Source organism: Gallinula chloropus, assembly GCF_964237585.1.
Source record: "Gallinula chloropus genome assembly, chromosome: 26".
Lineage (NCBI taxonomy): Eukaryota > Metazoa > Chordata > Aves > Gruiformes > Rallidae > Gallinula > Gallinula chloropus.
This window is the reverse complement of record NC_140111.1, coordinates 2,853,321-2,879,741: the sequence shown is the minus strand read 5'-3', so window position 1 is coordinate 2,879,741 and position 26,421 is coordinate 2,853,321. Positions and strand designations below refer to the sequence as shown.

The 26,421-nt window shown below is 70.5% G+C and overlaps 2 protein-coding genes across 3 annotated transcripts; one reads left to right on the top strand and one right to left on the bottom strand.

The window, feature by feature from the left end:
• The first annotated feature begins 2,905 nt into the window (after positions 1-2,905).
• NR1D1 (nuclear receptor subfamily 1 group D member 1) lies at positions 2,906-8,610 on the top strand. 2 transcript variants are annotated; one of them, XM_084275322.1, is made up of 8 exons: positions 2,906-3,001; positions 5,145-5,492; positions 5,583-5,671; positions 5,767-5,911; positions 6,343-6,803; positions 6,949-7,134; positions 7,670-7,880; positions 7,973-8,610. In XM_084275322.1, the coding sequence occupies exons 1-8, from the start codon at positions 2,974-2,976 to the stop codon at positions 8,170-8,172; spliced, it is 1,668 nt and encodes a 555-aa protein (XP_084131448.1). In that variant the 5' UTR covers positions 2,906-2,973; the 3' UTR covers positions 8,173-8,610. The 2 variants fall into 2 exon arrangements, with proteins under 2 accessions (XP_084131448.1, XP_084131447.1); XM_084275321.1 differs by lacking the exon at positions 2,906-3,001 and having other exon boundaries at positions 4,792-5,492.
• Positions 8,611-11,333: 2,723 nt separating this feature from the next.
• Positions 11,334-23,588, bottom strand: THRA (thyroid hormone receptor alpha). Its single transcript, XM_084275323.1, has 10 exons — positions 23,496-23,588; positions 17,528-17,568; positions 16,635-16,860; positions 15,554-15,615; positions 14,336-14,436; positions 14,086-14,233; positions 13,662-13,867; positions 13,108-13,254; positions 12,753-13,011; positions 11,334-11,975 (listed from the first exon to the last, which is right to left on the bottom strand). The coding sequence occupies exons 3-10, from the start codon at positions 16,685-16,687 to the stop codon at positions 11,725-11,727; spliced, it is 1,227 nt and encodes a 408-aa protein (XP_084131449.1). The 5' UTR covers positions 16,688-16,860; positions 17,528-17,568; positions 23,496-23,588; the 3' UTR covers positions 11,334-11,724.
• Between the last annotated feature and the right edge of the window lie 2,833 nt (positions 23,589-26,421).

Here is a 26,421-nt window from a genome sequence, read left to right as displayed (position 1 = left end):
GCCCATCCTAAGGGGGGTGCTGCAGGCAGGAACAAACCCCATGGAGACACCCCCCCCTTGTCCCCCCCCCTTTTCCTGGAAAAGGTACAACAAGGTAAACAACCCGGAGTAAAAATAAACCCCGCTGCACGCAGGCGTGCGGCAAGCGGAGCGCGGAGTCACGTGGCAAGGCCGCACGGCACCGCCGGCAACCCGGGCACCGGGGCACGCGGCCGGCGGCCGGCCCTCGCGCCCACGCCGTGGCACCGGGACCCCATTCCTCAGCTGCCTCCTTGTCCCTGGAGGGCAGCGGGGGCCCCTCTGTAGGGCAGGGGGCTGGGGTCACCCCCCTCTCTGGGGGATGTGGAAACAGGGGGGGGACAGGGGCTGGGGTGCTGCAGGGGGTGCATTTGGGGTGGGGGGCATGGTGTGAGAGGGGGCATGGGCACAGTGGGCTGCTGCCCCCAGGCTAGGCCAGTGCTGGTGGCAGGAGCTGAGGTGACACGTGTGTCCCCTGCCGCTCCCAGGCAGCTCTACCTGTCACCTGAGCGCGGCGGCACATGATGACCTTGGGGGGGGTTGAGGTGCCCCATCTGCACCCTGGACCGGCTGGCACAGGCGCAGCCATGTCGGGGTGCACGGGGACCCCTGGAAAGCCCCCCCAAGGCACAGCCCCAGCCTTTGCGAGGGTCCCCAGGACGGCTCAGCCATGGGGGTCCAGCATGGAGCATGGGGTGGGCTCGTGCTTGGCTGCAGCACCGTGACATCCCGGTGGCTTTGGTGGCCCCCCACCTGCAGCCCCACAGCCCATGGGACACCCCCAGTTGGCATCCCCCATCCTGCTGCCGGCTGTCCCCGCTGCACCCACCCTGGGGACCCCCACACCAACCCTCCCTGCCAGGGTCTGGCTGCGGAACCCCATAGGGTTTATCTCATCCCTCCCAGCCCCCCTCCCATCCTGGGGACCCCTGAGGGATGCGGGCAGCCGGCTGCAGCCAAGCATCCCGGTGCGGATCCGGCCGTGTGCCGTGTGCCGTACACAGGATTGTTTTCCAGGCGGAGATGAGCGGCTGAGTCACGGCTGATCCCGGAACGTGCCGGGAGGGAACAAGGCGCCACGCGGGGCCCGTGGCACCTGCACGCTTGCAGGCAGCCCTGGCACAGCCACACTGCAGGGAGCAGGGATGGGGCAGCCCACCCCCCCCTGCCCCAGGCTGGTGTGGCCCCCCAGCACCCTGCCCCTGTGCTAACCTGGCCCCACACATCCTCCCCCAGTAGCTGTCGGGGATTCTCCCTGCCGGACGTGCTGGCTGTGGTGCTGTGCAACCTGCCAGTGACTCAGGGTGAGGATGCTTCCTGCAGGGTAACAGGGTGTCCCCATTGCCCCAGTGCTGTGGGGCACCCCACCAGCTGGGAACAGCTCCAGCACCTATCGAGGGCCCTGGGTGCCCCAGACCTGTGCACCCATGTGCTCCTCAGGGTGCAGGGCTGCAGCATCCCCACAGGCACCCTGCAGGCTCCCGGCATGGCGGGGGCACCCGAGGCCTCCCCTCCCGTGGGATTAGCTCCGAGGATTTCCCAGCGCTGGCACGTCTGTGCTCTGCACCTTCTCCTCCTGGCTGGGAGCCAAGGCAGCACCCGGCACGTGGCACCCAGGAGGGCGCTGGCACCCCTGAATTCCACCCCCCCCACCGATGGCCATGAGCATCCCATGGACCCCCCCCAGTGCTGCTGGACTGGGCTGGCCTCGGTGCTGCGACCCAGATCTGCTGGGTGGCTTTGCCCTGGCACCGCGGTGCTGGGCACAGCACGTCGCTGCGGCCCCTGCGGCAGCTGGGAGCGGGGCCAGGTTGGGCTGCAGCTGCCAGGCACGTGCCACACCGGGCACCAGCCACGGGCAGCACATTGTCCTGGTGGCACCAGGGGCTGGCCAGGGGGCTGTGCTGGGCATGGGCATCGCTGGTATCCCCAGTGCAGGGACCCTGTGGGGTGACAGGGGTACTGGGGTGTCCCCAGTGCAGGGACCATGCATGTGGGCTGGTAAGGGTCCCCGTGTGTCCCCAAGGGACCCTGCGGTGCTGGGTGCCAGCGGTGCCAGTGCTGTGCCCAGGTGTCCCCTGTGCTGGGGACGGTGCTGTGCAGGGTGATGGGGTGCCAGTGCCGTGGCTGAGGGTCCCTGGTGCAGGGGACAGTGCCAGGCTCAGGTGTTCCTCATGAAGTGACCGTGCTGTGGGGGGTAGCAGGTGTCCCCCAGTGTCCTCAGTGTGGGGGACAGCGCCATGCTGGGTGATGGGGGTGCCAGTGCTGCGCGTGGGTACCTCCAGTGCAGGGGACACAGCAGATGCAGGCACAGCAGGGATGTGCTGGATGGGGTGACAGTGGTACCCGGCATCCCCAGAGCAGAGCACAGCGCTGTGCATGGTGACAGGGATGCCTGTGCCGTCCCAGGTGTCACTGCTCTGGGTGCAGGGTACAGTCCCGGTGCCAGCCCTGGTCCCGGTCCGAGCGCAGGGCACGGTTCCAGTACCGGTGCCGGTCCAGGTTGCCGGTACCAGTCCCCCGCGGGCCGGGAGGCGGCCCCGGGGCGGGGGTCCCCGTTGTGCCCGGGCTCCCCGGTGGCGGCGCGGGGCCGGGGCCGCCGGCGGAAAGTGTGTCACTGGGGCACGAGGCTCTCCCCGGGAATCACATGGGGGAGGCGGCGGCGCCGCGTGCGGCCCAGTGCGCAGCCGCGGCCGGTGCCGGGCGGGCGGCGGGGCGGGCGGCGGGCGCACAACAGCCCTTGCCGGGCGGCGGCGCGGCACGGCTCGGCGCGGCTCCCCTCGCCTCGGCCCCCTTCGGTGCGGTTCCGCTTGCGGGAAGCTCGGCGGAGCTGGGACAGCCGCTGCCCCCTCTACACCCAACCCCCCCCCCCCCAACCTACGGCCCTCTATCCATCCATCCCACCCCCCCCTCCCCTCCTTCCAAGCCCCCTCCCCTCCCGCCCCCCGCCGCAGGATGGCCGCCCCCGAGGCCGGCAGCACAGGTCAGTGCCCCGCCGGAGCTCTCCCCCCCCCCTCTCCCCTCCCCCGCCCGCGGGCGTGCGCGCCGGGACCGTGCGGGCATCGGGGAGCGGTCGCGAGCAGCGGACCGGAGTCGGGGGTCAGTGCACCGGGACCGCAGCGAGGGGCTGCGCGCTGAGACCGCGAGGCGGAGGGGTCCGGACACCGGGACCGGAGGGTCCTGCGCAGCCCACCGGGGGCAGGATGCGCACCGGGACCGCATCCCGGGACGGGGCTCCTTCCTACCGGGACCGGGCGGTCCTGCATAGCGGGGTAAGGATCGGGCAGCGGGGCCGGGAAGTCCCCGGGAGGGAAGCTGGGAGGGAGGGAGGGAGGGAGCGGGGGATACGCGCTGGCACCGGGGGCGTCTTGAACACCGGGGTGACCTGGACACCGGCACCGGGGAGCACCGGTCGCCGGTGCAAGCGGGATAGGGACCGGGACCGGAGAGTCCCGAGTGATGGGGAGTGAGAAGGGTGAGGACAGCGATCGGTGCAGCGGCGCGTCCCGGGCGGCGGAACCGGCGTTGAGTTGCATTGGGGACCGGGGAGTCCCCGGGACCGGGACCGGAGCGGAGCGCGCCGGGGCAGCGGGGACCGGGCGGTCGGGGGGCGGCGGGGGCGGCGTCCCGCGTTCGGGGGCGCCCCGCGCGGGGCCGCGCACCGGGAGGGGGGGAAACGGAGGCGGTGCCCCCCCCCCCCCTCAACCCCCCCCTCGGCACGTGTCCCCCTCCCCGGCGCTGCCACGTGCGGAGTTTGTTTTCCCCGCAGCCCCGCCCCGCCCCCGCCCATTGGTCGCCTCATGACATCATCGCTGCCCCCCTCGTGACGTCACACCCGGAAGCGGGGACGCCGCGTTCAACTCGCCCTTTCCAACCGGGGGGGGGGCTGAGGGGGGGGCTGTCTCCGGGGCAACGGGAAGGGGCGGGGCGTCGGGCGGGCCAATGGGGGGCGGGGGGCGGGGCAAAGCGTGAAGGGGCGGGGCCGAGGGGGCCACGTGTGACACGAGCACGTGGGGCGGCGGCGTGAGACCGTCAGTTGGGGGGGGGGGGGGTGGTGGGGGGGGGGCGGTTTGTTTTCAGGGGGTGTGTGCAGCCGGGAGCGGCCTCTGCATCCCGGTGCTGCGGCGTGGGGGTTCCCCCACCCCAAAATACCGGGATCCCCCCCCCCTTTGGGAAGTCCCAGTGCTTTGGGGTGGGGGGAACCCCCCCAGTATTCTGCTACCCCAGGAGCTGCGGTGCTGCAAGGGGTGGGGATGGGACCCTCTACCCGCAGTTCAGTGCCCCCTCCATCCATGTCTTGGGGACCCTCTTTGGAGGAGGCTCAGGCGGGGTGGGGGGGGGTGGCAGGCTGGTTCTGGCGCGACCGCGGCAGTGGCACCGTGTGCAGCGGGAGACACATGGCCCTGGCATCGCCTGTTCCCAGGGTCGCCCTCCACGTGTCCCAGCCCTGAGGCTGTCGGGGCCGTGTCCCGATGCTGTCACCCCATGCGTGGCCGGGGGGGGGTCGTGACCTCGGCCGGGGCTGCCCGTGGGCACAGCACTGGGGCTGAGCATGTGCCCCCCCTGCCCCTTCCCACCTTTGTGGGGCTCCCCAGGCAAAGGTTGCCCTGCTTCCGCCCTTTGTTGCAGCCCTGCAGTGGGGCAGCATCCCCCTCAGCTGGGGAGGGCTGCTCTGGGACCCCCCTCGGTGGTGTGGGGAGGCTGCGTTGTGGGGTTCAGCCGGTGGGTGTAACTGCCGTGACCTCCTGGTTATGCCTCCGGTGGGTTCCCAGCCCACGTTCTTCCCACAGGCACTTCCGGGGCGCTGTGCCCGTGGCCCCAGCCAGCACACACCCTGGGCACCCTGGCTGTCCCCGTCCCACGTGGGGCCGGCACCCCGTGGCGTCCGGTGGGCGCGGCACCTGACTCAGGGCAGGCAGCGCACGTGCGGTCGCTCTGCGGCGGGATGCCCGTGGGGCCGGGATGCTTCCAGAGTGCTTCCCTATGGACATCCCAACCACCCCCCAACCCCCGCCCCACCACCACCACCCAGGGGCACGATCCGTCTCTCGGGGTACCCCCTCAGCTGGGGGAGGCTGAGCCCGGTGCAGCTCGGTGCATGCATGACCCTGCTGCTCTGCCCGCAGGCGGCGTGATCAGCTACGTGGGCTCCAGCGGCACCTCGCCCAACCGCACCAGCCCGGTCTCGCTCTGCAGCGACAGCTCCAACAGCAGCTCCCAGTCGGGCTCCCAGCCCTTCCCCACCTACTTTCCCCCGTCGCCCACCGGCTCCCTCCAGGACTCCCGTGCCTATGGCGGGGGCTCGCTGCCCCCCCGTGAGGATGGCTCCCCTTCATCCTCTTCCTCCTCCTCCTCCTCTTCCTCCTCTTCCTCCTCATCGTACGGCTCCTCGGTGAACTTCCCCGGGGTGCAGCAGGTCCCCACGGACGAGCGGCGCCGCAGTTCGCCCAGCAAAGCTGGCAGCACCGTCACCAGTGAGTGGGATGGGTGGGGAGAGGGGACAGTGGGTGTTCTCCCCCCATGGTGGGCACCCCAGGACCCCACTCACCCCCATCCCCCCACAGAGCTGAACGGGATGGTGCTGCTCTGCAAGGTCTGTGGGGACGTCGCCTCCGGCTTCCACTACGGCGTCCACGCCTGCGAGGGCTGCAAGGTACCAAGGAGGGACGTGGCTGGGGCGGTGCAGAGCCCCTGCTGTGTGGGGGGAACCTCGAGTGACCCCCTCCCCAACCCACCCCCGCCCTGCAGGGCTTCTTCCGCCGCAGCATCCAGCAGAACATCCAGTACAAGAAGTGCCTCAAGAACGAGAACTGCTCCATCGTGCGCATCAACCGCAACCGCTGCCAGCAGTGCCGCTTCAAGAAGTGTCTGCTGGTCGGCATGTCCCGTGATGGTGAGCTTGGGCCCAGCCTCCCCCCCACAAGGGTCATCCCACCCCCACCCAGGCTCCCCAGATCTCAGGACCCCACAGTCAGTGATTAACATCCCTCTCAGGGGGGGATCCCGTCTGTTCAGGGCTGTACCCCCCCCTTCAAGGTGTGTGTCCCTGTCTGCACTGGGTGCTGTGTGTGTCCCATAGGATGCACCCCCTCCTTACCCACCCCAGCTCAGGGCTGTCCATCCCCTCCAAGCCAGGTCCCGCTGCCTGCGCTGGGTGGATACATCCCCCCCTTCCCCTCTCCAGGGCTGTCCATCCCCTCCAAACTGGGGAGCGGGGGGGGTAAGGATGCAGCCACAGCCCTGATGGCTCCGGGCCCCACATCGTACAGGGCTGGGGGAGGATGTTGTGCCGGGGGTGCCCAGTAACACCGCTGTCCCCCGCAGCCGTGCGCTTCGGGCGCATCCCCAAGCGGGAGAAGCAGCGGATGCTGGCGGAGATGCAGAGCGCCATGAGCAGCATGGGCAGCGCCCCGCCGGGGATGCCTGGACCCGGCGAAGGTCCAGCGCTGGGCGGGGGCCGTGCGCCGCCCCCCGGCCCCCCACCGCTCGCCCCCCCAGCCTGCTTCTCCCAGTTCCCCCAGCAGCTGACACCCCCCCGCTCGCCCAGCCCCGGGGGGGCCACCGAGGATGTCATCGCGCAGGTGGCCAAGGCCCACAAGGAGATCTTCGTCTACGCCCACGACAAGCTGGGACCCCCCCCAGCCTGTGAGAGCAGCCTCCTGCGTTGGGACGTGCCCCCCGCCTGGGCCCCCGGCCCCCCCGATTCCCGGCTCTGCCCCCCTGCCTACCCCGAGCCCCCAGCGCGGGGCTGCCCGTGGCCCCGCGGCACCAAGGACGTCCTGCCGGTGAGCGCCCGGGGGCTCCTGCTCCCCCTCCCCGGGTATTTTTAGCCACTAATCGCACTAATCGCCTTGTCCACGCTGTGGTGGCGGCGGCAGCGGGGCCGGGGGAGCCCCGCAGCGCCCGGCTGAGCCGTGCCGTCGCCCGCAGGCCTGCCCCATGAACAGCCACCCGCCCGGCCGCAGCGGGCGCTCGGTGCAGGAGATCTGGGAGGATTTCTCCCTCAGCTTCACCCCCGCCGTCCGCGAGGTGGTCGAGTTCGCCAAGCACATTCCCGGCTTCCAGGCCCTCTCCCAGCACGACCAGGTCACCCTGCTCAAGGCCGGCACCTTTGAGGTATGTCCCAGGGTTGGTGAGGGGATGGCACGGTGCCCCACGGCATGGCATTCTGTGGTGCCCTGTGGCATGGCGTGGTAGCCCACCGTGTTACAGGGTGCCCCATGGGATGGAGCCCTGGGATGCAGCATGGCATTGCATGGTGCCCCTTGGTGCATCATGGTGGCCCATGGCATTGCACAGTGCCCTATGGTGTTGCACAGTGCCCCATGGCACCACATGATGCCCCATGGCACCACATGATGCCCCTTGGTGCAGCACAGTGCCCCATGGCATTCCATGGTGCTCTGTGGTGTTGCCTGGTGTTCCATGGCACCACACAGTGCCCCATGGCACCGTGTGGCGGCCCATGGCATTGCACAGTGCCCCTTGGTGCAGCATGGTGCCCCATGGCACCGTGTGGTGGCCCATGGCATTGCACAGTGCCCCATGGCACTGCGTGGTGCCTCATGGCATCGCACAGCAGCCCACGCTGCCGCAGGCTGTACCCCCGGCGCGGCGCCTTCGTCCGGCTGACGCCGCGGTGTTGCCGCAGGTGCTGATGGTTCGCTTCGCCTCGCTGTTCGACGTGAAGGAGCAGACGGTGACGTTCATGAGCCGGACGAAGTACAGCCTGGAGGAGCTGTGGGGCATGGGCATGGGCGACCTGCTCAGCTCCATGTTCGAGTTCAGCGAGAAGCTCAGCGCCCTCGACCTCAGCGACGAGGAGCTGGGGCTCTTCACCGCCGTCGTCCTGGTCTCAGCCGGTGAGAGCCGGGGCAGCGCCCAAGAGGTGGATGGGGGGGGGTGTGTGTGTCGGGGGTACCACTGCCTGTGTGCTGACACCCCATCCCTGCAGACCGCTCGGGCATGGAGGACACGGCGTCGGTGGAGCAGCTGCAGGAGACGCTGATCCGCGCCCTGCGCGCCCTCGTGCTCAAGACGCACCCGGCGGAGACGTCGCGGTTCACCAAGCTGCTGCTGAAGCTGCCCGACCTGCGCACCCTCAACAACCTCCACTCCGAGAAGCTGCTCTCCTTCCGCATCGACGCCCAGTAGGGCACCCACGGACCCCGGGGACCCCCCCCCTGCCGCGCACCCACCACCCCTGTACATAGCACCGTGGGTTTGAAAGGGGGGGGGGGCGGGGAACCCACACATTGGCCCTCTGAAGGGCAGCACGAACCCCACAGCGCCCACGGACTCACAGGGGTTACACCCCTCCTGGGTGGGCGCCAGGATGCCAGGACCGCCCCCCATCCTCCCCCCTCCCTCCTTCCCTCAGTTGGGCACCAGCCCCACGGCTCCGCTGGCAGCGCCGGGGGGGGGTGTTCCCCCAGCCTGGCACCCCCACACCGGTAGCCAGTGGTGGAAAGCAGAGCCCGGCTCCGGCCGAGCGCTGGGGGCAGGTCGGGTTGGGTTGGTTGGTTGGTTTTTCATCATATATTTATTACATAAATATATAGTAAAATAGACCAGCAACAATTACCATAAAAATATCTTTCTTTAAAATCCTGACCAAAACACAAAAGGGTTTAAAATCGCACGTCACAGACTGTGATTGTCACGGAGCTTAGCAGCCCCCCCCACCCCCCCCCCCACCCCCCCATCCCGCGCCCTACATTCAGCGACACCGGCTGTGGCCCCCGCTGCCACCGCGGCACCATGCATAGTAGGGGGGACCCTGCGCCGGACCGAGCCGAGCCCCCACCGCGGCGTGCTGGCCGTGCCAGGGGGGGGGCTCGATGCGGCCCTGGGCAGGGGCAGCTCCGGGAGCCATGAGGTATGTGCTTGGGGGGGCACGGGGGGGGGGGATACGGGAATGGGGGGACACGTGGGGGATGGGGATGGCCCAGGGGAGGCTGTGGGGGTTTTGGGGGGCCGACACTGGACGTGCGATGGCGACGTGAGACGGAGACGAGAGGGAGCGGCCCGGGGGGCGCGGGGGGAGTGCGAGGGCATGCTGGCTGGCAGGGCGGGGGGCTGGGCTGCACCCCCCCACCCCACCCTGGGATGAGCTACCCCAGGGGCACCGTGCTGTTGCCCGGGGTGGGGGGGTCCCCATGCCCAACTGTGGGGATGGGGATGGCGGGGTGTGGGGGGGGGTGACGTTCGCTGCTTAAGACACATCCTGCGCCAACGCTGCGGCCGGGCAGGCAGCGAGCACGGGCAGCGCGTGGGCAGCATCAGCACCGACTGCGCGTGGGACACGCGGGCATCGTGCGGCTGTCGCATGGCCATGGCCCCGCCACGGCGCGGTCCCTGCAGTGGCATCGCGCTGGGACACATGGCCATCGCACCGGGACAAATGGCCATCGCACCGGGACAAATGGCCATTGTGCCAGGACACACAGCCATTTGCACCGGGACACACGGCCACCGCGCCGGCACCGCTCCCCGCCCGTGCAGCCGTGGGCACCGCGTGGCGTGGGCTGTGCCCGCGTGCCGCACCGCGGGGCCGCAGCCCCTGCCCGCGCCCGAAGGCACGTGGTGAGGCCAGGGCGGGACAGCGGGCACAGGGCTGAGCATGGCAGCAGGGCCAGTGATGCCAGGGTGGGGGGGTGTAGGGGGGAAAATCATCCCCCCCCACCCTGCACCCCCCCTGGCCCGGGTGTTCCCCAGCACCGGTTACTATTGCACAACCCACAGCCGGTGCAGCCATGCGGGGTGGGGGGGGCCACGCCAGGACCCCCCCGCCAACACCAGGCACCGGGGGTGGGGGGTGTGTGTGGGGGGGCGGGGGGGGGAGAGTTTAAGACATTTTGCACCAAGTGCAAAGCTGGCCCTGCTGCGAGGGGCCGAGGGCACCAAGACACCCCCCCCCCCCAAAGCTGCAAGGGGTGCACCCCAGCCCCGTCCTGTGGGGGTCCCACCGCACCCCCAGACCGGGCTGCAGAGGGGCCGGCGGGACCCCCAGACACAACCCCCATGCCAAAGTGTGTGTGTGTGGTGGGGGGAGGTGGTGGGGAGCCCGGCCCAGCCCCCTGTGCTCAGGTTGGGGGGGGATGGGGGGGGGGGGGGAGGTGTCTCGTGGGGGATTTTTCTGCTTTTAAACGACCCGTAAAAAGATTTTTTTTTTTTAATTACAAAAATTATATATTTTATATATATTTATATATATATATATATTAGCTTAGGTGGGCCCCGGCGGGCCGCCTGCCTCGCCGGCCGCCCCCCGGCCCGCGCCCCCCCCTCGGCCTCCGCCTGAGGTAAGAAAAAATTCACAAACCTAAACTTGGGGGGGGGGGGTGGGGAAAGGTGATAAAAACCATTCCTGGGTTCCCCCACCGCAGCCCTGCCCCCCCCAACCGAGCCAGGACCCCCCCCACATCCCCACACCCTGCCAGCCCCCACCACAGCCCCCGGCCCCCCCTCCCAACCCCCGGGAGCAGAAAGGGGGGGGGGGCGGTTGGGGAGTGCAGCCCCCCCCCCCCCCCTTCCCCCCTCGAAGTGCTGCTGCTGGGGGGCTGGGGCAGTAGTGCAGTGGGGGCTGTGCGGGGTCCCAGGGGAGGGGGGGTGCACTCGCTGCCCCCCCTGCCCCCCCGCCAGCACCCCCAGGGCCATTGCAACTTCTGACGGACACAACAAATAAACCCACGAGGACAAGGAGGGGGTGGGGGGGGGAACAACAGAAAAAAAAAGGACAACAGAAAAGGTGGGGGTGTTGGGGGGGTGGGGGCAGCCACAGCGGGTCCCTGCGGCCCCCCCTCGGCGTCCTGCAGCGCCCACCGTCCGCCGGCGCTTGGCACAAAATCGTCTCCTCTCAGCCCAAAAAAAGACAGAGAAAACCAAAGCCCCGAATCTGGCCCCAAATTTGGGGGGGGGGGGGGGGAAATAGGGTGGGGAAAGGGGTGTGTGGGGGGGAGGTGTGGGGGGTAGGGGGGCCACCCCAGCCGGGGCAGACCCAGAGGTCAGCAGGCTGGGGAGAAGGGGGAAGGGGGGGGGGGGGGGGGAGTCCACCAGCACTGCACCCCCACGGGCTGGGGTCCCCCTCGCTGCTGCTGCGCCCCACAATGTGCCCCCCCCAGCCCTGCTATGGGGGGGGGGGGGTCCTGACACCCCCCATCCCCAGCCCCTGCGCTGCTGCCTGGCCAAAAGTGCATGTGGCCATGGCCCCCCCCCCACCCCCGGGGCCAGGGCAGCCTCTCCCTGTGCAGCCCAGAGCCCCCTCCTCTCCTCTGCTCTGCTCTTCCTCCTCCTCCTCCTCCTCCTCGCTCCTCTCAAAGTGCAGTCAGTTTAATATTTTAGCCTCGCAGGGAGGGAAATAAATGCTTAAAAAATAATAATCTACGAAGAGAAGGACAATAAAGGGGACGCTCGACCGTCGGGGCCCTTCCCTGTGCAAACAAACAAAATTCGTCAAGTCCTGGGGCGCGGGGGGGCAGCGGGCGGGCGGGGGGGGGGGGGGGCAGCTGCAGGGGGCACAGCCGGACCCCCACCCTGGGCGCAGCATCCCCCCCACCCTCACCCCTTTTTGGGGGGGTGTGAGTGTGTGTGTGTGTGTAGGGGTGAGAAAAATTTGGGGTGGTTGGGTGGGGGGGGGCAGAGCGGAGCTTGGTGGGGGTTTGGGAGGTGTGGGGGGGGTGGAGCACGAAGGGGGGGTGGCAGCCCCTACACCTCCTGGTCCTCGAAGACTTCGAGGAAGAGGGGGGGGAAGAGCTCGGTGGGACACTCCACCTTCATGTGCAGGAAGCGGCTGGCGTGGCAGGCGCCGATCATCCGCAGATCCGTCACCTTCATCAGCAGCTTGGGCCAGAAGTGGGGAATGTTGTGTTTGCGGTAGTTGATGTAGTGCTCGAAGGCCAGCAGGTACGTCTCCTGGCACTTCTCGATCTTCTCCACGCAGATCAGCCCCGTCCGGTCTGTGGGCACAGGGAAACGGGCAGTTGGGGTACAGTGGGAAAGGGCTGGGGGGGGGTGTGTCAGCCTCCTACCCCCAACCCACCAACCCCATCCTGGGTGGTGGGGTCCCTGTGCCCCCTTCAGAGCGGCACAGCTCCACAGGATGGGGAGGTGCTTGGTCTGTGCACACAGGTATTAGGGTGTTGTCCCCCCCCCCGTGGCAATTAGGGTGACCACCCCCTTGAGCACCCCTCCAGCTTCCCAGGCTATGGCAGCACTGGGAATTCGGGTGTCATCACCCCTTCACCCCAGGCTGCAGCAACATGGGGGATGAGGGGGTGTGCACCCCCCTACATCCATTCAGCCCCCCCCTACATCCATTCAGCCCCCTTCCAGGCATTAGGGAACACACCCTGTATTTCCCCCCACCCCAAGCTCACCCCAAATTCCCTCTGCAGAGCCTGGCACAGCTTCATGGGGGCATCTGGGTGCTCCCCTTCCTCCTCCAGATCCTTAGGCAGTCAGCATTTCCATGCCCACCCTGGGAGCCCCCACCTGTGCCCACCTCTGAGGGCTCGCAGCACCAGGGCACCCACCCCCCATCCTCCCAAAGCCCGTGGGCCAGAGGGTGCCCACCTTGGCGGGGAGGGGCTCAGAGCATCAGGGCACCCACCCAACACACCCCAAGGATGCTAAGGTTCTGGGCATCGGGTGGTGCCCACCTCATGCAGCCATATGGCTCCCCAGGCACCGGGGTGCCCACCCCATTCCCAGCAGCCCCGAGCCACTGTGGGTACCTGAGGACATGAGCAGCACAGCCTGGAGCAGGGCCACCTCGGTGTCGTCCAGGTTGAAGGCAGAGAGGGACTTGCCCAGGTCGAAGATGGCGTCGGAGACGACGCCCAGGCCGCCGTTCTTGAGCTGCTCGCGCTTGACGGCCATCTCCCCGCTGAGCGTCAGCGTCTCGCTCTCGGGGTCGTAGCGCACGGCCGCCCGCAGCGACATGATCTCCATGCAGCAGCCCTTCAGCAGGATGATCTGGTCTTCACAAGGCAGCTGGTGGGAGGCGGGGGGGAAGATGGCATCACCAGGGGGATAACTGCTGCGGCCCCCCGGCCCCGCCGCCCACCCCCCCCGAACTCCCCCCGTTACCTCCGAAAACATGGGCAGTTTTTTGGCAAAGTCGACCACGCGGGTGATGGCCGGGGTGATGATTTTTGTAAACTCGCTGAACGCCTCCAGGTCGACTTTGTCCCCATCGGGCATGGAGGCCATGGGCGACTGGCCGATGTCCTCGGGCTGCGGGGATGGACAGCGTGTCAGGGGGTGTGTGTCCCTTGTCCCTCCACAGGGACCCCCCCCCACCCCCATCCATCATGGTCAGGGAAACCGAGGCAGGGCTGGGAGCGGGGCGGCAGCCAGGAGAGGGAGCTGTGTGCCAGCGCTGCCATGGGGCCAGGGCCACCCCGCCGGCAGGGCCACAGCTGTCCCCTTCGGTCACCGCTCACCCCTTAACCCTTCCGGGCTCAAGGACATTGAGTGACATCCCAACCCCCACCCCCCAGCTCTAACCCACCCACCCGGTGCGGGAGCAGCGCGCACACTGCCTGCCACACATGCGCTGAGCGTGTGGGTGCTCAGCTGAGGCCGGCTGGAGCAGGGGTCCCAGGTGGCAGCCGGTTCCGCCCCCTACCCCGTGTCCTCACCAGGAATTTCCGCTTCTGCTTCCAGTGGCTGCCCTGGGCGTTGGTGCTGCGGTGGGCTTCCGTCACCACGTGGATCAGCTCCCACTCCTCGGCGCTGGGGTTGGGGCGATGCTGCAGCGACTTGATCATTTCCTCCTTCCGCCGCCGCTCCCGGTTCTCCTCGATCAGCTTCCGCTTCGCTACCCGCTTCGAGTCATCCAGCACCACTGCCGGGAGCAGCCCCCCCCCCCACCATACACCACACCATCAGCCGGTGTCTCCCCAGCCCCCTCCCCCACCACACCAGGACCCCCACCCCAATCCCGCAGCACAGCATCCCCACGCGACACTCCAGCACCCCGAGCTGTGCCAGGACCCCAACCTGTGCCCACAGCAGCTGCAGGTGCTGCCCCACGCCCCCCCCCCCCGTGCCCCCAGCACTCACAGTCCATGGCCATGCCCACGGAGATGCACTTCTTGAAGCGGCAGAGCTGGCACTGGTTGCGGGTGATCTTGTCGATGACGCAGCAGCCATCGTACTTGCAGGAGTAGGTGGGGTGCAGGTTCTTCTGGATGGTCCGACGGAAAAAGCCCTGGGGACGGCGTGGTGTGGGGAGGGAAGGGTCTGGTGAGCCTCCCCCCCAACCACTGTGACCCCCCCCCCCACACCTGCTGCCCACGCCCTGCCCTCTCACCTTGCAGCCCTCGCAGGTGATGCAGCGGTAGTGGTAGCCGGTGGCTTTGTCCCCGCACACCACACACTGTTCATCTTTGTCCAGGTAACTAGGGATGTACCCTGCGGGGTGCTGCACGTCAGGGACCCCCAGCTCACCCCAGCCCGGCCCGTGCCTCAGTTTCCCCCTGTTGTAACATCCACTCCCAGCCCTGCCCTGCTGTGCAGGCAGCCCCAGCACAGGAAGGGTTAAAGGCTGGGGGAGAAGCCTGAGCCCCCCCACCAGTAATAAAGCTCCCATTATCCAGCTCCCCAGCCGGCTGCAAGGGGGGGCATCCCTGTCCCCCGTCCCCCCAGCACACAATGGCCCACTGTCCCCGCTATTGTCCGGGGTCCCCCAGTCTGGGGACCAACTCCCCCCCCTCAAACCCTTCCCCATCACCACCCTCACTAGGAAACTGAGGCACTAAGGAGCTGTGATGCTCGGAGGTGGGGGTCCCCAGCACCCCGCGATGGGGCGAACCCGGGCGCAGGGATCCCGAGAGCCCACCCACCCCGGAGCTCCGCGGGTGCCGGATGTAGGGGGGCCCCGAGCCCACCCTCCCACCCCGAGAGCAGGGCGGGCTGGGGCTGGGCTGGCAGCCGGACGCCTCGGTCCCTCCGCCGGCCCCTCCCGCCCCGCAGGATCCCGCCGGCGCCGGCCGCTCCCCGCCGGGGAATGGGGCTGGGCTTGGGGGGCAGCGCCCGGCCGGGCCCCCCTTATCTCCCACCCCAGGGTGCTGCCGGGACCGATAGCGCCGGTCCGGACCGACCCACGGCCGCGGGGCGCGGAGGGGGACGTGCCCCCCGCGGGACCCTACAGGGATGTGGGGTGCTGAGAGCGTGGTGGGGGACGTGGGGGTGCCCGGCACGGGACATGGGGGATCCGGGGTGCTGGGCAGGGACGTGGGGTGCCCGCGGAACCCGGTAAGGTTGAGGGGTGCTTGGACAGGACCCAGGGGACCCGGTGAGGTTGGGGGTGCCCGAGGGGTGCCCGGCCAGGACACAGGATCCCCAGGAAGCCCTGGGGTGCCCACCGAGGACATGGGGTGCCCGTGGGACCCTCGTGCCCCCCCCGGGGTGCTCAGCAGGGCCGCGAGGCTCCTGCGGATTGCAGGCAGGACACCCGGCGAGGCTGGGGAGTGCCCGGGGGTGCCCGGCCGGGCCGTGGGGTGCGCGGGGTGCCCCGGGGTGCCCGTACCTGACATGCTGCTCTTCACCAAACATTGGCTGCTCTTTCTTTTGCGCTTGCCATCCAGCCACCTGCGGGAGGGGGCCGGGCTGGGACCGTGTCCCACGGCCCCCACGACCCCCCCCACGACCCGACACCCCCTCCCACCACCCCCTTCCATGCCCACTCCCTGCCCGCAGCCGGGAGATGGGCACCCCTCGCCCAGGGGGGGTGGAACCGGGGGACCGGGCAGGAGCGATGCCACATGTGGGGGCCGGACCCATGGGTGCTGAGCGCGGGGGGGAACCTGGGGACCCCCCCCCCACCCCCGACCCGGGACACGGCATCGCCCGGGGGGGGTGGGGGCTGAGCCGGGAAAGGGGGAGGGGGAGGGGGGGGAAAGAGGAGGGGGGGAGGGGCGGGGAAGGGGGGAGGGGAAGGGAAAGGGTGGCGGAGGGGGGGGGGGAGGAGAAGGGAAGGGGTGGGGGAGGGGCAGGGAATGGCTGGGGGAGGGGAGGCTGGGGGAGGGGCTCATTTACAGTCAAAGACAAAATGTCCTTTTGGCTCAGCGGGGAAGTGACATCAGAGGGGCTCAGCCAATGGCCAGCGGCGGGGGTCCGCGCCTCGCCCGCACGGCACCAGCCCATTGGCGGAGGCGCCTGGCACGGCTGGGCAATGGAAGGGGTGGGGGGGGGGCCCGACGCCACGGGGATGGGCACCTGCGGAGGGGAAGGGCGGGGGAGGGGGGTCCCCGCACCCAGGGGTGCGACGCAGGGTGGGGGGGGTCCCGGGCCCCAGCCCAAGGTGACCCCAGGCCTGTGTCGTCGTCCCCCCCCCGCCCCCACCCCGTGCACGTGAGAGCGGGCGGCCCTCCCGAAATAGCCCCGGGACTGGGTGGCCCGAGGGGCCGCGGCGGGGAAGGGGGGGGTGGGGGGTGGGGGCTGGGAGAGGCCCCCGTGGGGACACCGGTGGGAGTGGGGGGGACACGGGGCTGTGGGGTGCGGGGGGGGACACGGGGCACGCACCGGGTGTCAGCAGGGACCGGGACACAGGGCAGGAGGGGGGACACACAGCGGCGGTGCCAGCGTGGGCAGGGGGCGGGGGGGCTCACCGGGTGTCCTCTGGCTCCGACAGCGGGTCCAGGGTGCTGGGCTTCTGTTCCATTCACCGCAATTCCATCAAGGAGCACTCAGCACCGACCGAGTGGGCTCCGCCACCGGTGCCACGCGCGGGGGGGGGGGGCGGGGGGGGCCACAACGTGGGGTGGGGGGGCTACGACGCGCGCCCCATGGCGCCCACCTCAGTGCTCAGCTCCACGCAGCATCCCGGGCCGGACCCTGCGAGACAAACGGCACGTGAGCCCGGCCCCCCGGTGAAAGGGGGGTGAGCGTGGGGGTGCGAGGGCTGCAGCTGTGGGTGGCCCCCCCACCCCCACCCCCCACCCCAGGAGCTGGACAAAGGTGCATATGGGTGTGCAAGGCTGCATGGAGCGTGCAGAGACGTGCGGGGCTGGGCCCTGTGGGGCGTGCGACGGCGTGCAGAGCTGGGTGTGCACACGAGGGACGTGCAAGAACACGTGGAGCCAGCGAGGGCCTGCGGGGCGTGTGCAAGAGCCACGGGGCTGAGAGAGAGTGTGCAAAGGGGGTGTGAGTGTGCATGGGGGTGCAGGAGCGTGCATGGGGGTGCAAGGCTGCATGAGAGCACATGGAGTGTGCAAGAGCACGCACGGCTCTGTGAGAGCATGCATGGGTGTGCAAGAGAGAGGGGGAAGCACAAGCACACACAAGGGTGTTGCACACAGCCATGGGATGGGGCAGGGCTGGGGCCCCCCCAGGCACTGAAGCAGTGGGGGGATGCTGGGGTGTGGGGATGCACCGAGCAGCCCCCCTGCTGCCCAGGGCTGCCCCTATGGGTGCTGCACTCAGGAATGGGGCTGTGCACCAATGCATCTGCCCCACACATCCCCCCCCTTCACACATGCTGGGGGGGCAGGGGGAGACTTACGGGGTGGGGGCTGCCGGGGGATCCCTCCTCTGCGAGTTCTCCTGCAGCAAAGACACGGCGCTGTGGGGCTGGGGTGCAAACAGCACCACGGACCCCACTGTCATCACCCCCCCCCCCAAACCCCAATGACGGCGACACCAAAGCACGACCCTGGCGGACACCCCCCCACACCCCATCCCCATCCCCCTACCTCTGGTCTCCACATCCCAGCGGGTGCCCAGCACCCATCCTGCCCTCCTGGAGCACCCTGGTGCGATGGGGAGGTGGGGAAAGGTTGGGGAACCCTGCTTGCAATGAACCCCCGGTGACCCGCCCCGGCACAGGGTCGGGGCGGGGGGGGATGCTTGTGGGGGTGCGGGGGGCCCCCGGTCCATGCGGGGAGGGGGCGTGGGGCTGTGCCGGGCGCCGTGCCCGGCCCTCGGGCTCCTCCGCTCCGTGCGGGGACAGGCAGAAAGTAGGTCACGTTTGTCTTGGCCGCGGCAGAAATTCCTCCGGCGGATTTAAAACGCAGCGGCCGGGGCTCGGCAGCGCCCGCCCCCCCCCGCTCCATCTCTTCCCCCCCCCCACCCCCAGCACCCCCACGCCGCGGGGTGCCCCGGCCCAGCCCCCTGGCCCCCCTCCAGCCGGGGATGCCCGGGCAGAGCTGGGATGGGAGCGAGGGGATGCTGCACCCATGGGTGCAAAGCGGCAGCACCCCACGCTGTGGCGCAAGGGGGGGGTAAGGGGGTCACACGAAGGCTCCCTGCCAGCCCCAGGGACGTATCCCTGAGGGGAGGGGTATGGCCTGACCCGGCCTCTGCAGGGAAACCCAAAGCACCGTTCAGCACCCTAACACCCCTGGGTGCCCTCCCCACCTCGGGGTGCTGGGGCAGAAAGAAGGGGGGGGGTGTGTGCAGCACCCCTCACCGCAGCTCCAGGCCGGGCTTTGGTGCCGGCGGTACCTATAGAGCCGGGGCGGCGCGGCCGGGGGCTGCAGCAAATGTTTGTTCCATATGGGAACGGCGTGCGGAGACTTCCAAGTATAGGCACTGGCTGCGCGCCAGGGCTGTGCGGCCCCGCCGGGCACCGGCCCCCCCGCCGCCCCCCGCCCCCCTTCCCCCGAGACCCCGCGCGCCAGCAGAGCCCCAACCCGCTCGGTGCATGCATGGAGCTGGGGTGGGTCGCCACTGCGGCGAAGCCGGCACAGGCCGGAGCAGGGGGTGCTCCAAACCCGAGCGCAGGGTGGGCTGGGCTGTCACTGCCTCAGTTTCCCTGTTGGGGCGGCTGAGACGTGAGCAGGGGGACATCAGAGGGGCTCAGGGCTAACGCCAGGGCCCAGCGCTGCTACACCGGGGCTCGCCCGTGCATGTGAGCGTCCCCGTCAGCCTCCAACGACAACCCCGGGATCGCTGGCACCCAGCACCCGGCCAAACCCCCGGTGCCACTCCAGGAACTGTCACTCGAGGAATCCCAGCCGTGCTGGGGCGGCCCAGACAGACAGACAGACAGACACGGGAGGCGGCTCTCTTCCTCCTCCTCCTCCTCCTTCTCCGGCGGGACACATGTGATAAGTGCAGTTGGGTCTCAGCTGCCCAGTGCTGCTGCTGCTTCCAGCACTGGGCAGCAACCCAAACCTTGCGTGCCCACCCTGTGGGGCCAGGTGTGGGGCTGGGTGGGAACAGGGTGGCAGCGGGTGGGGGCCCCCACCCCATGTCATATCCCCCCCCCCCCAGCCCAGCCCCACGCCCAGGGGAGCGTTTCTGCTGAGTCGGGTGGTTGCAGGCGATGGAAAACAACCTGGGGACAAAGTCCAGGGCTGGGCTGGTGGCGGGAGCCACGTCGCCCCATGGGGGGCACCCCGCTTCCTAGGGACGACACCTCTGGGGTCCTCCCAGGATGGGGTCTGCAGCCCCCCAGGACACCCCTCCATGAAGGCAGCAGCCACCTCAGTACAGTCAGAAGCGGGCACCAGGTACAATGGACACCCCACGGGGACACCCGCTTGTGTCCCTGCCCCCCCTCCTCCTGGGACAGATGGGCTCTGGGGGTCCCGGGCGCCCCCTCCCCCCACCCAGCTGCCATCTGGGTCAGGGAGGTGAGGGCCTAAGCGCTTTAGCCAGGGTGCCAATTAGCACGATTAGCAGGGGCTGGGGGCAGGGCGCCGTGGGCAGACCCGCCGGCCCAACACCCCGCAAGCCACCCGCACGCGATGCCCAGTTGTGCTGGTGGCCACAGGCAGCCTCACGGCACAACCAGGGCGGCACCACGCTGCCCTGGCCAGTGAAAGCCCGGTGATGCCGCTGGCAGGACTGTGCCGTGGGAGCGCAGCCAGGCACAGGGGCACCTGCCGTGGCACGGCTGGCAGCACCCAGCACACGCCGGTGCCCACGTGTGCTGCTCTGCCTGGTACCACATGCCTTCCCTTGCCCAGTGCCGTGCACTTGCCCCACAACTCTGCTGGTGCCTGTCATCCTACGGCCGGTGCCACGCGGTGCCCGGTGTTGTGGGATGCCCGGTGCCGTGGGGTGCCTGGTGCCGTGGGGCACACATGGCAGAATGCTGCTGGGCCAGTGTGCTGAGAGGCTGCAGGAATCCCAGGCATGTGCAGCAGCTGGGCAGCCCAAGTGCAGGGGATGCCACGGGCCTGACATCAGGGCAGCCCACCCTGTGCCACAGGGGACCCGCGTGGTGACCCCCTCCCCATGCACGCGGGGTCTGGGCTGCTGCCTGTCAACACCACAGCTCAGCAGCTCAGGGAAGCCGCTGCCCGGGTGAGGGCAGGCGGCTGCAGGGACAGTGACCTGCCCTGGATCTGACCAGGCACCCGTGGCTGTCGCAGCCTCGTGCCTCCAACGGAACCCAAATCGCCGCTACATGGACCTGTGCCACAACACCAGACCCCATCTGGCCCCACCGCCACCACGAACCCCCCAAGGACTCCTGGTGCCCACCGAGGCTGCTGGACTCCTGGTCACACCAAGGCTGCGGCGACCGCTCCTTCCCACGGCACCTGACCGTGTGGCCGGGACCAGGTGGCAGCTGCAGCTCCACTCCCACCACCCTTCAGCTGTGCCTCGATTTCCCCATCCCACCGGGGCCAGCAGTGGGGAGCTGCTCTGCAGCGGAAGAGCTGCGGTGCCACCTCCCTCAGCACCATGCCCCTTGTGCCAGCGGGGCAGGATGTGGCCGACCCCCGTGCCCCCTGCTCCTCCTGGTCACAAAGGATGCCCAAAGGGGCACCAAGCACCCACGATCTCAGCGCGCTGGGGCAGTGGCGGGTCCCCAGCCCCGTGGGGTGCCCCTGTCCCCGCGGAGGCTGTGCTGGGACGCCGGGGAGCTATTTATTCTCAGCACTTGGAGCTTGGCACGGGGATGGGGATGTTTCTAAATCGGGGGCCCCGGTTCACGTGCACCGGAGCAGGGGTGGCTCCTGGGTTCCCTCCCCAGGGGCCCCCACTCACAGGGGGGACACACGGAGCCGCCACCTCGTCCCGAGGCTCCCGGGGTCGGCTCCAACAGTGGGGCACTGGAACCAACACCAGGCCGGCTCAGGAGGGGCTCACCCCACCCGGGAACGGGACACGCGGAAGGGTCCCCACAGTGTCCCCGTGGCCGCCTGACCCCTGCTCGCCCGGGCCGAGGGTCCACAGTCCCGGGGCCACCTCCGTGTATCACAGTCCCGGGGGATGTCCCGGCCCCGCCGCGCCCCCCGGCCGCATCCAGCTTGCGCGGGGCCCCGGGCGTCCTGCCCGCGCCCGCCTTCGCCTTCACCGCAGCGCCCCCCCCCTCAACTCCCCCCTCCTGGAAGGGGACCCAGGCGTCCGGCCCCGCCTCCGCGCTCCACCGGCGGCTGCGCGGGGTTTGGCGGGGCCGGGGGGGGCCGCGGGCTGGGACCCCCGGGAGGGCCCGGCCCGGTCGCCGCGCTCGCTGCCCCGGGACAGTGCGCGGAGGGAGGGGGCGGGGGGAAGAGGAGCGGGACACCCACTGCCTGGGAGAGGTCTGGGGGTGCGGGTACAGCCCCCCCACACCCAGCGCCGCGGAGCCCCGGGACTGTACGGCTCAGACCGGGCTCACCCCGCCCGAGACCCCCCCCCTCGCCGTGGGGCTGCCACGCCGCGGCTCCGGGAAGGTCACGGCGGCGGCCAGGCGGGGGGCGGGGAGAATCAGCCGGAGCCCCCCGCACGGAGATCCCTCCCCCGCTGTCGGCCGGGGGGTGCGGGGCTGCAGCAACGTGTGCGAGTAGTTGCGGGGGGGGGGCACACGCAGCCGCACGGCAGCGCCGGCTCGGGGGGGGGGGGGGGAAATATGCGCCGCGCCCCCACCCTGCGCCAAGACCCCCGGGCGGGGGAGCCCCCCCCCAAAACCGGTTCCACCGGGGCCTGCCCGCGCCCCGCGGCGGCCTCGGCCTCCCCCCCCCCCCCACACACACACTCCGCCCTGCCGGAGCCCCGGGGGTCACCAGTGCCGGCGGGGGTCAGGCGGGGTGAGGCGCAGCCCCGGCCCCCCCCGCGGCCGGTGCCGGCGGTGTCAGCCCCGCGGCGCGGGGGTCACGGCGGCCGCGGCGGCTGAAGGTCGGCGCGGGGCCGTCGGCTGAGCCGGGCCGGCAGGGGAGGTCGAGCTGGAGGCCCGGGCAAGGCCGGCCGGTCCCGGGGTGACCTTGGCCGCGGCGCCCTACTGCCCTGCCTCAGTTTCCCCGGTTCGTACGGGGGGGTGGGGGACACGCACCGGAGTCCGGCCCGGCCCGCAGCCTGAGCCCCGCCGGTGGCACCGGGACCGCCGCACCCCGGGCAGGATCCGGCCCCCCCCCTCCTTGGGATTAGGGTGGGGGGACGCGGCGGTCCGCGCTCCCCCCTGGGGCAGCGTGGGGAGGAAAGCCCCCGCCACGCCCCGCGCCCCGCTCGGCGGGGACGGCCCCGGGGGGTGCGGAGCCGGATCCCCCCCCCCCCCCCCCCCCTTCTCCTTCTCCTCCTCCTCCTCCTCCTCCCCGCTCCGCGCTGGGGACGCCCCCCTCTGCCCCCGCCCCAGCTGGGAGCGGCCGACCCGTCCCGTGTCCGTCCGTGTGTGTGTGTGTGTGTCCGTGTCCGCCCCCCCCGCGCTCCGCTCCCGGCGCAGAAAAATAATAATAATAATAATAAAAAAAAATTAAAAAATAAAATAAAAAAGCCAAGACATTCCCGGGCGGGCGGGGACGGCCACGGGGCACTGCCACGGCCCCCCCCCCCCCAACCCCACGGCCCTGCCCGGCCGGGCCACGGCCACCTCCAACCACCACCCCCCGCCCCGCGACACACGGCCACGGCCTGCCCACGGCACGGCCCCGCCGCGGCTCGGCCCCGCACCCGGCACCGCAGAGCCACGCCGCGGCCCGGGCCCACGAGCCCCGCCACGCCACGGCCACGCAGCCGACGCGGGGACGGCGGGGAGGGTGGGGAGAGGAGAGGAGGGGAGGGGAGGGGGGGGGGCACGGCCCTTCAGGCAGGCGGGGGGAGCCGCTCGCCGTGCACGGCCCCTCTCGCCCCCCCCCCACACCCCACCCCGGCCGTGGCGTGGCGGGCGGGGGGCAGCGGCCGTACCCCGCGGGCAGCCCCGCGCTGCAGCAGAGCCGGGGGGGGGGGGTGTGGGGTGTGCGCCCCCCACCCCCCATGGGGGGACGCGGTGTGTATGTGTGTCCGTCCCCCCCCCGTCCCGAACCCTCCCCCCACCACGCCAAACGCCCGGATTTTTTCAAGAGAAATATTTACCCGTGTTTTTCCTCCCGGTGCGCGCTCGGGTCGGGCCCCCCCCCCGCTCCCCGCTGCTCCCGCCCGCCCCCCCCTCCCCGATATCCCCACCCCCCCCCGCCATTGCACGCACCGAACTGCGCCCGGGCTCAGCCAGGGCGCCCGGAGTGGCGGAGGGAGTGGGGGGGGGCAGCCGCGGCCGGCGGTAAACAACCGGGCTGCGGCGGTGCCGGGCGGGAGGCGGCGGCGGGGCCCGGTTCGGGCCGTACCTGGGCGGCGGCGACGGTGGCGGCGACGGACGCGGGGCGGACGGCGGGCGCGGAGCGGGGCGCGGAGCGGAGCGGAGCGGGGCGCAGCGGCGGCCGACGGCGCCTGGCTCCTCCCCCGGCCCCGCCGCGCCGCCCGCCCGCCCGCTCCGCCGCGGCCGCAGCCCCCTCCGCCGGCCGCAGCCGCTCCCTGCACCCGCCGCGCCCGCCCCACGGGGGAGCGGCGGGGAACGGGGCTGGAGGGCGGCCCCGGGAGCGGGGCCCAGGGGACGGGGAGGGAAAAGGACGGGGGAGCCCGTGGCCGGGCGGAGATGGTGCCCGTATGGGGATGGTGCCCGCAGGGAGCTGGGCACGGGCACCGCGAGGGCGCCGTGACAGTGACAGCAGGGACAGCACCCACGGGTTGGGGGCTGTCCCCGGGGAGAAGGGGGGTGCTGGGGACGGTCCCCGCAGAGGCCCAGGGACGGTGATGCCCGTGGCAGGGTGGAGACGGTGCCCATGAGGACTGGGGACAGCACCCACAGGGATGCTGTGACAATGACAACGTGGGCTGGGGAACAGCACCCAGGGGAGTTGGACACGGTACCCACATGGCTTGGGGACAAAGCCCAGAGGTTGCTGGGGAAGGTGCCACTGGGGCCCAGGGATGGTGCCTGTGGTGGGGTGAAGGTCACGTCCAAAGGGGCTGGGAAGAGTGCCCACAGGGATGCAGTGATGGTGACAATGGGGCCTGGGGACACTGTCCATAGGGTTTGAGGACCATACCTAAGTGGAGCTGGAGGTGGTGCCCATCACAGGCTGGGGACGGTGCCCACGGGGATCAAGTGACAGTGCCCATGGTGATGGGGGACAGACAGATGGTGCCCACAGGGGTTGGGGACAGCACCCAGGGAAACTGGGCCCGGTGCCCATGGTGGGGTGACCCCTGGGGAGCTGAGGCTGGTGCCCATAGAAGGTGGGGACGATGCCTGTGGGGTGAGGGCGAGCTCCTCACTCCCGGGTGCCCGGCCTGGCCCCTACACCCGGCACGGGGGCCCGCCCGGCCCAGGAACCGCCCCGGGCAGGAGCCGGCCCCGGTCCCACGGTCCCGCGGGGTGACCACACGGTGGTCGAGGCCAGGTCTGGCACCCCCGGGCTTGTGGGGCTGTGGGGGCTGCGGGGTAGGGACCCGCTGCATAGCTGGGGCCGGATCCCGCCGTGGGGCCGGGACTGACGACGTGCACTGGGGGCGCGGAGTGGGGGCTCGCTGGGGGGGGCTCTGGGGCTCCCCCCCAGCAGCACCCCAACCCGCCCGTCCCACCCCACCTCTTTCCCAGCAGGCCCTGCGCCCAACCCCCCCCCTCCCCCCCGGACTACACATCCCATCATGCCCAGGCTTAAAGGGCCGCTGCGGTGCCCCCCCCCACCCTCCTGGATACTGCAGCTCGGCCCTGAGACCCCCGGGGGCCTCGGCTTGGCTGTCCCCCAGCCCCCTGACACCTCCTCCGTGGGCTGCACACGCAGCGTGGTGGCACACAGAGGATGAGGGTACCCAGGAGACAGGGGATGACAGGGGTCCCCAGGGGATGATGGTTTCCAGTGGGGTGGGGTACCCAGGGGATGGGAGTAGCCGGGGGATGGGGGTACCAATGGTATGGTGACAGGTACCCTGGGGATGAGGGTACCCTGGAGATGGGAGTATGCCCGGGCCATGGGGGTACCTGTGGCACAGCGGTGCCCAGGGTAGACCCCAGCCTCCACCGCCGGGCTGGGGGCAGAGTGACAGCCTGGGCTGCTGGTGGGTGTCCCACACCCATGGTCCCCATGGCCCTCAAGTCTCCTGGTCCCTCCAGTCATCCTGGTCCCCTGGTGCCCATAGCTCTGTCATCCCCATGGTCCCCCTGGCCCCCCTGGTTCCTGTGGCCCTCCTGGTCCCCAAGACCCCCCCAGGACCCCCATGCTCATGGCTGGCAGCAGTTGGGGCGCCAGCGTGGCAGGGGCAGGGTGTCGGCACCCCCGGCCTGGCCCCCGCCTGTGCCGTACACTTTATCCTCAGCAAACACCGCGTGTCTGTGGCCACCCCCCCGCAATGCCGTCTGCCCGCGATAAGGCCGGGGCTGAGCTCTGCTGCCCCCAGCCTGCTGGGCTCACCCCCCCCCAGCTCAGCACCATGACCCCAGATTCCCTCATCCGCTGCCACCCAGCATCTTCTGCTGTCCCAATGGGGGAAACTGAGGCACAGCTGGGGTTCACCACAAACCCTCCTGGGCATGGATGGGTGTCTCTCCCATCCATCGCCAACCCCATCACCCCTTGTCCCTGGTGATGATCCTGCAAGCTGACCCCGCTGCCACCGCCCAGATCCCTCTGTCCCCCTGCCCTAGGCTGGGTGGGGACCTCCGGCCCTGCTGCAGACTCTGGAGCTGGGGGGACGAGGGCCACGGAGGGGCCGCGTCGCTCTCGGGGTGCGATGCAGTCGGCCGGAACAAGCTCATTAAAATTCATCCCGCTGCTCTGCAGAGCGGAGCCGCTATATATAGCCCGAGCCCGGCGGCACGGCAGAGCAGGGCCCCCCCCCCGGGCGTGGGGAGATGCTGGGTGCAGCCCGGGCTCCTGCATCCCCATCACCGGAGACCCCCGTGGGGCAGCACCCACCGTCTCTGGGAGGGCAGGTGGCCCTTGGGAGTGTCCTTGATCCCACGGCCCCCTCCCGCTGGGATCCCCCCCCCTCCCCTCGAGAATCAAACCCCTCACACCCCATCCAACACCAGCGCGGGCGGGTGGGAACCGGCCGTGTCCCCCCCCCCTCCCCTCCCCTCCCCCCTCTGCAGTAGGCACCGGCTCGGGGGGTCCCGGCTGTCCCGGTTCCCCCGGGAAGGGGAAGCCCCCCGCGCCGGCCCCCTGCCTGCCCCCGGCGCTGGGAACGGCCCCGGCCCCTTCCGGCCGCCCC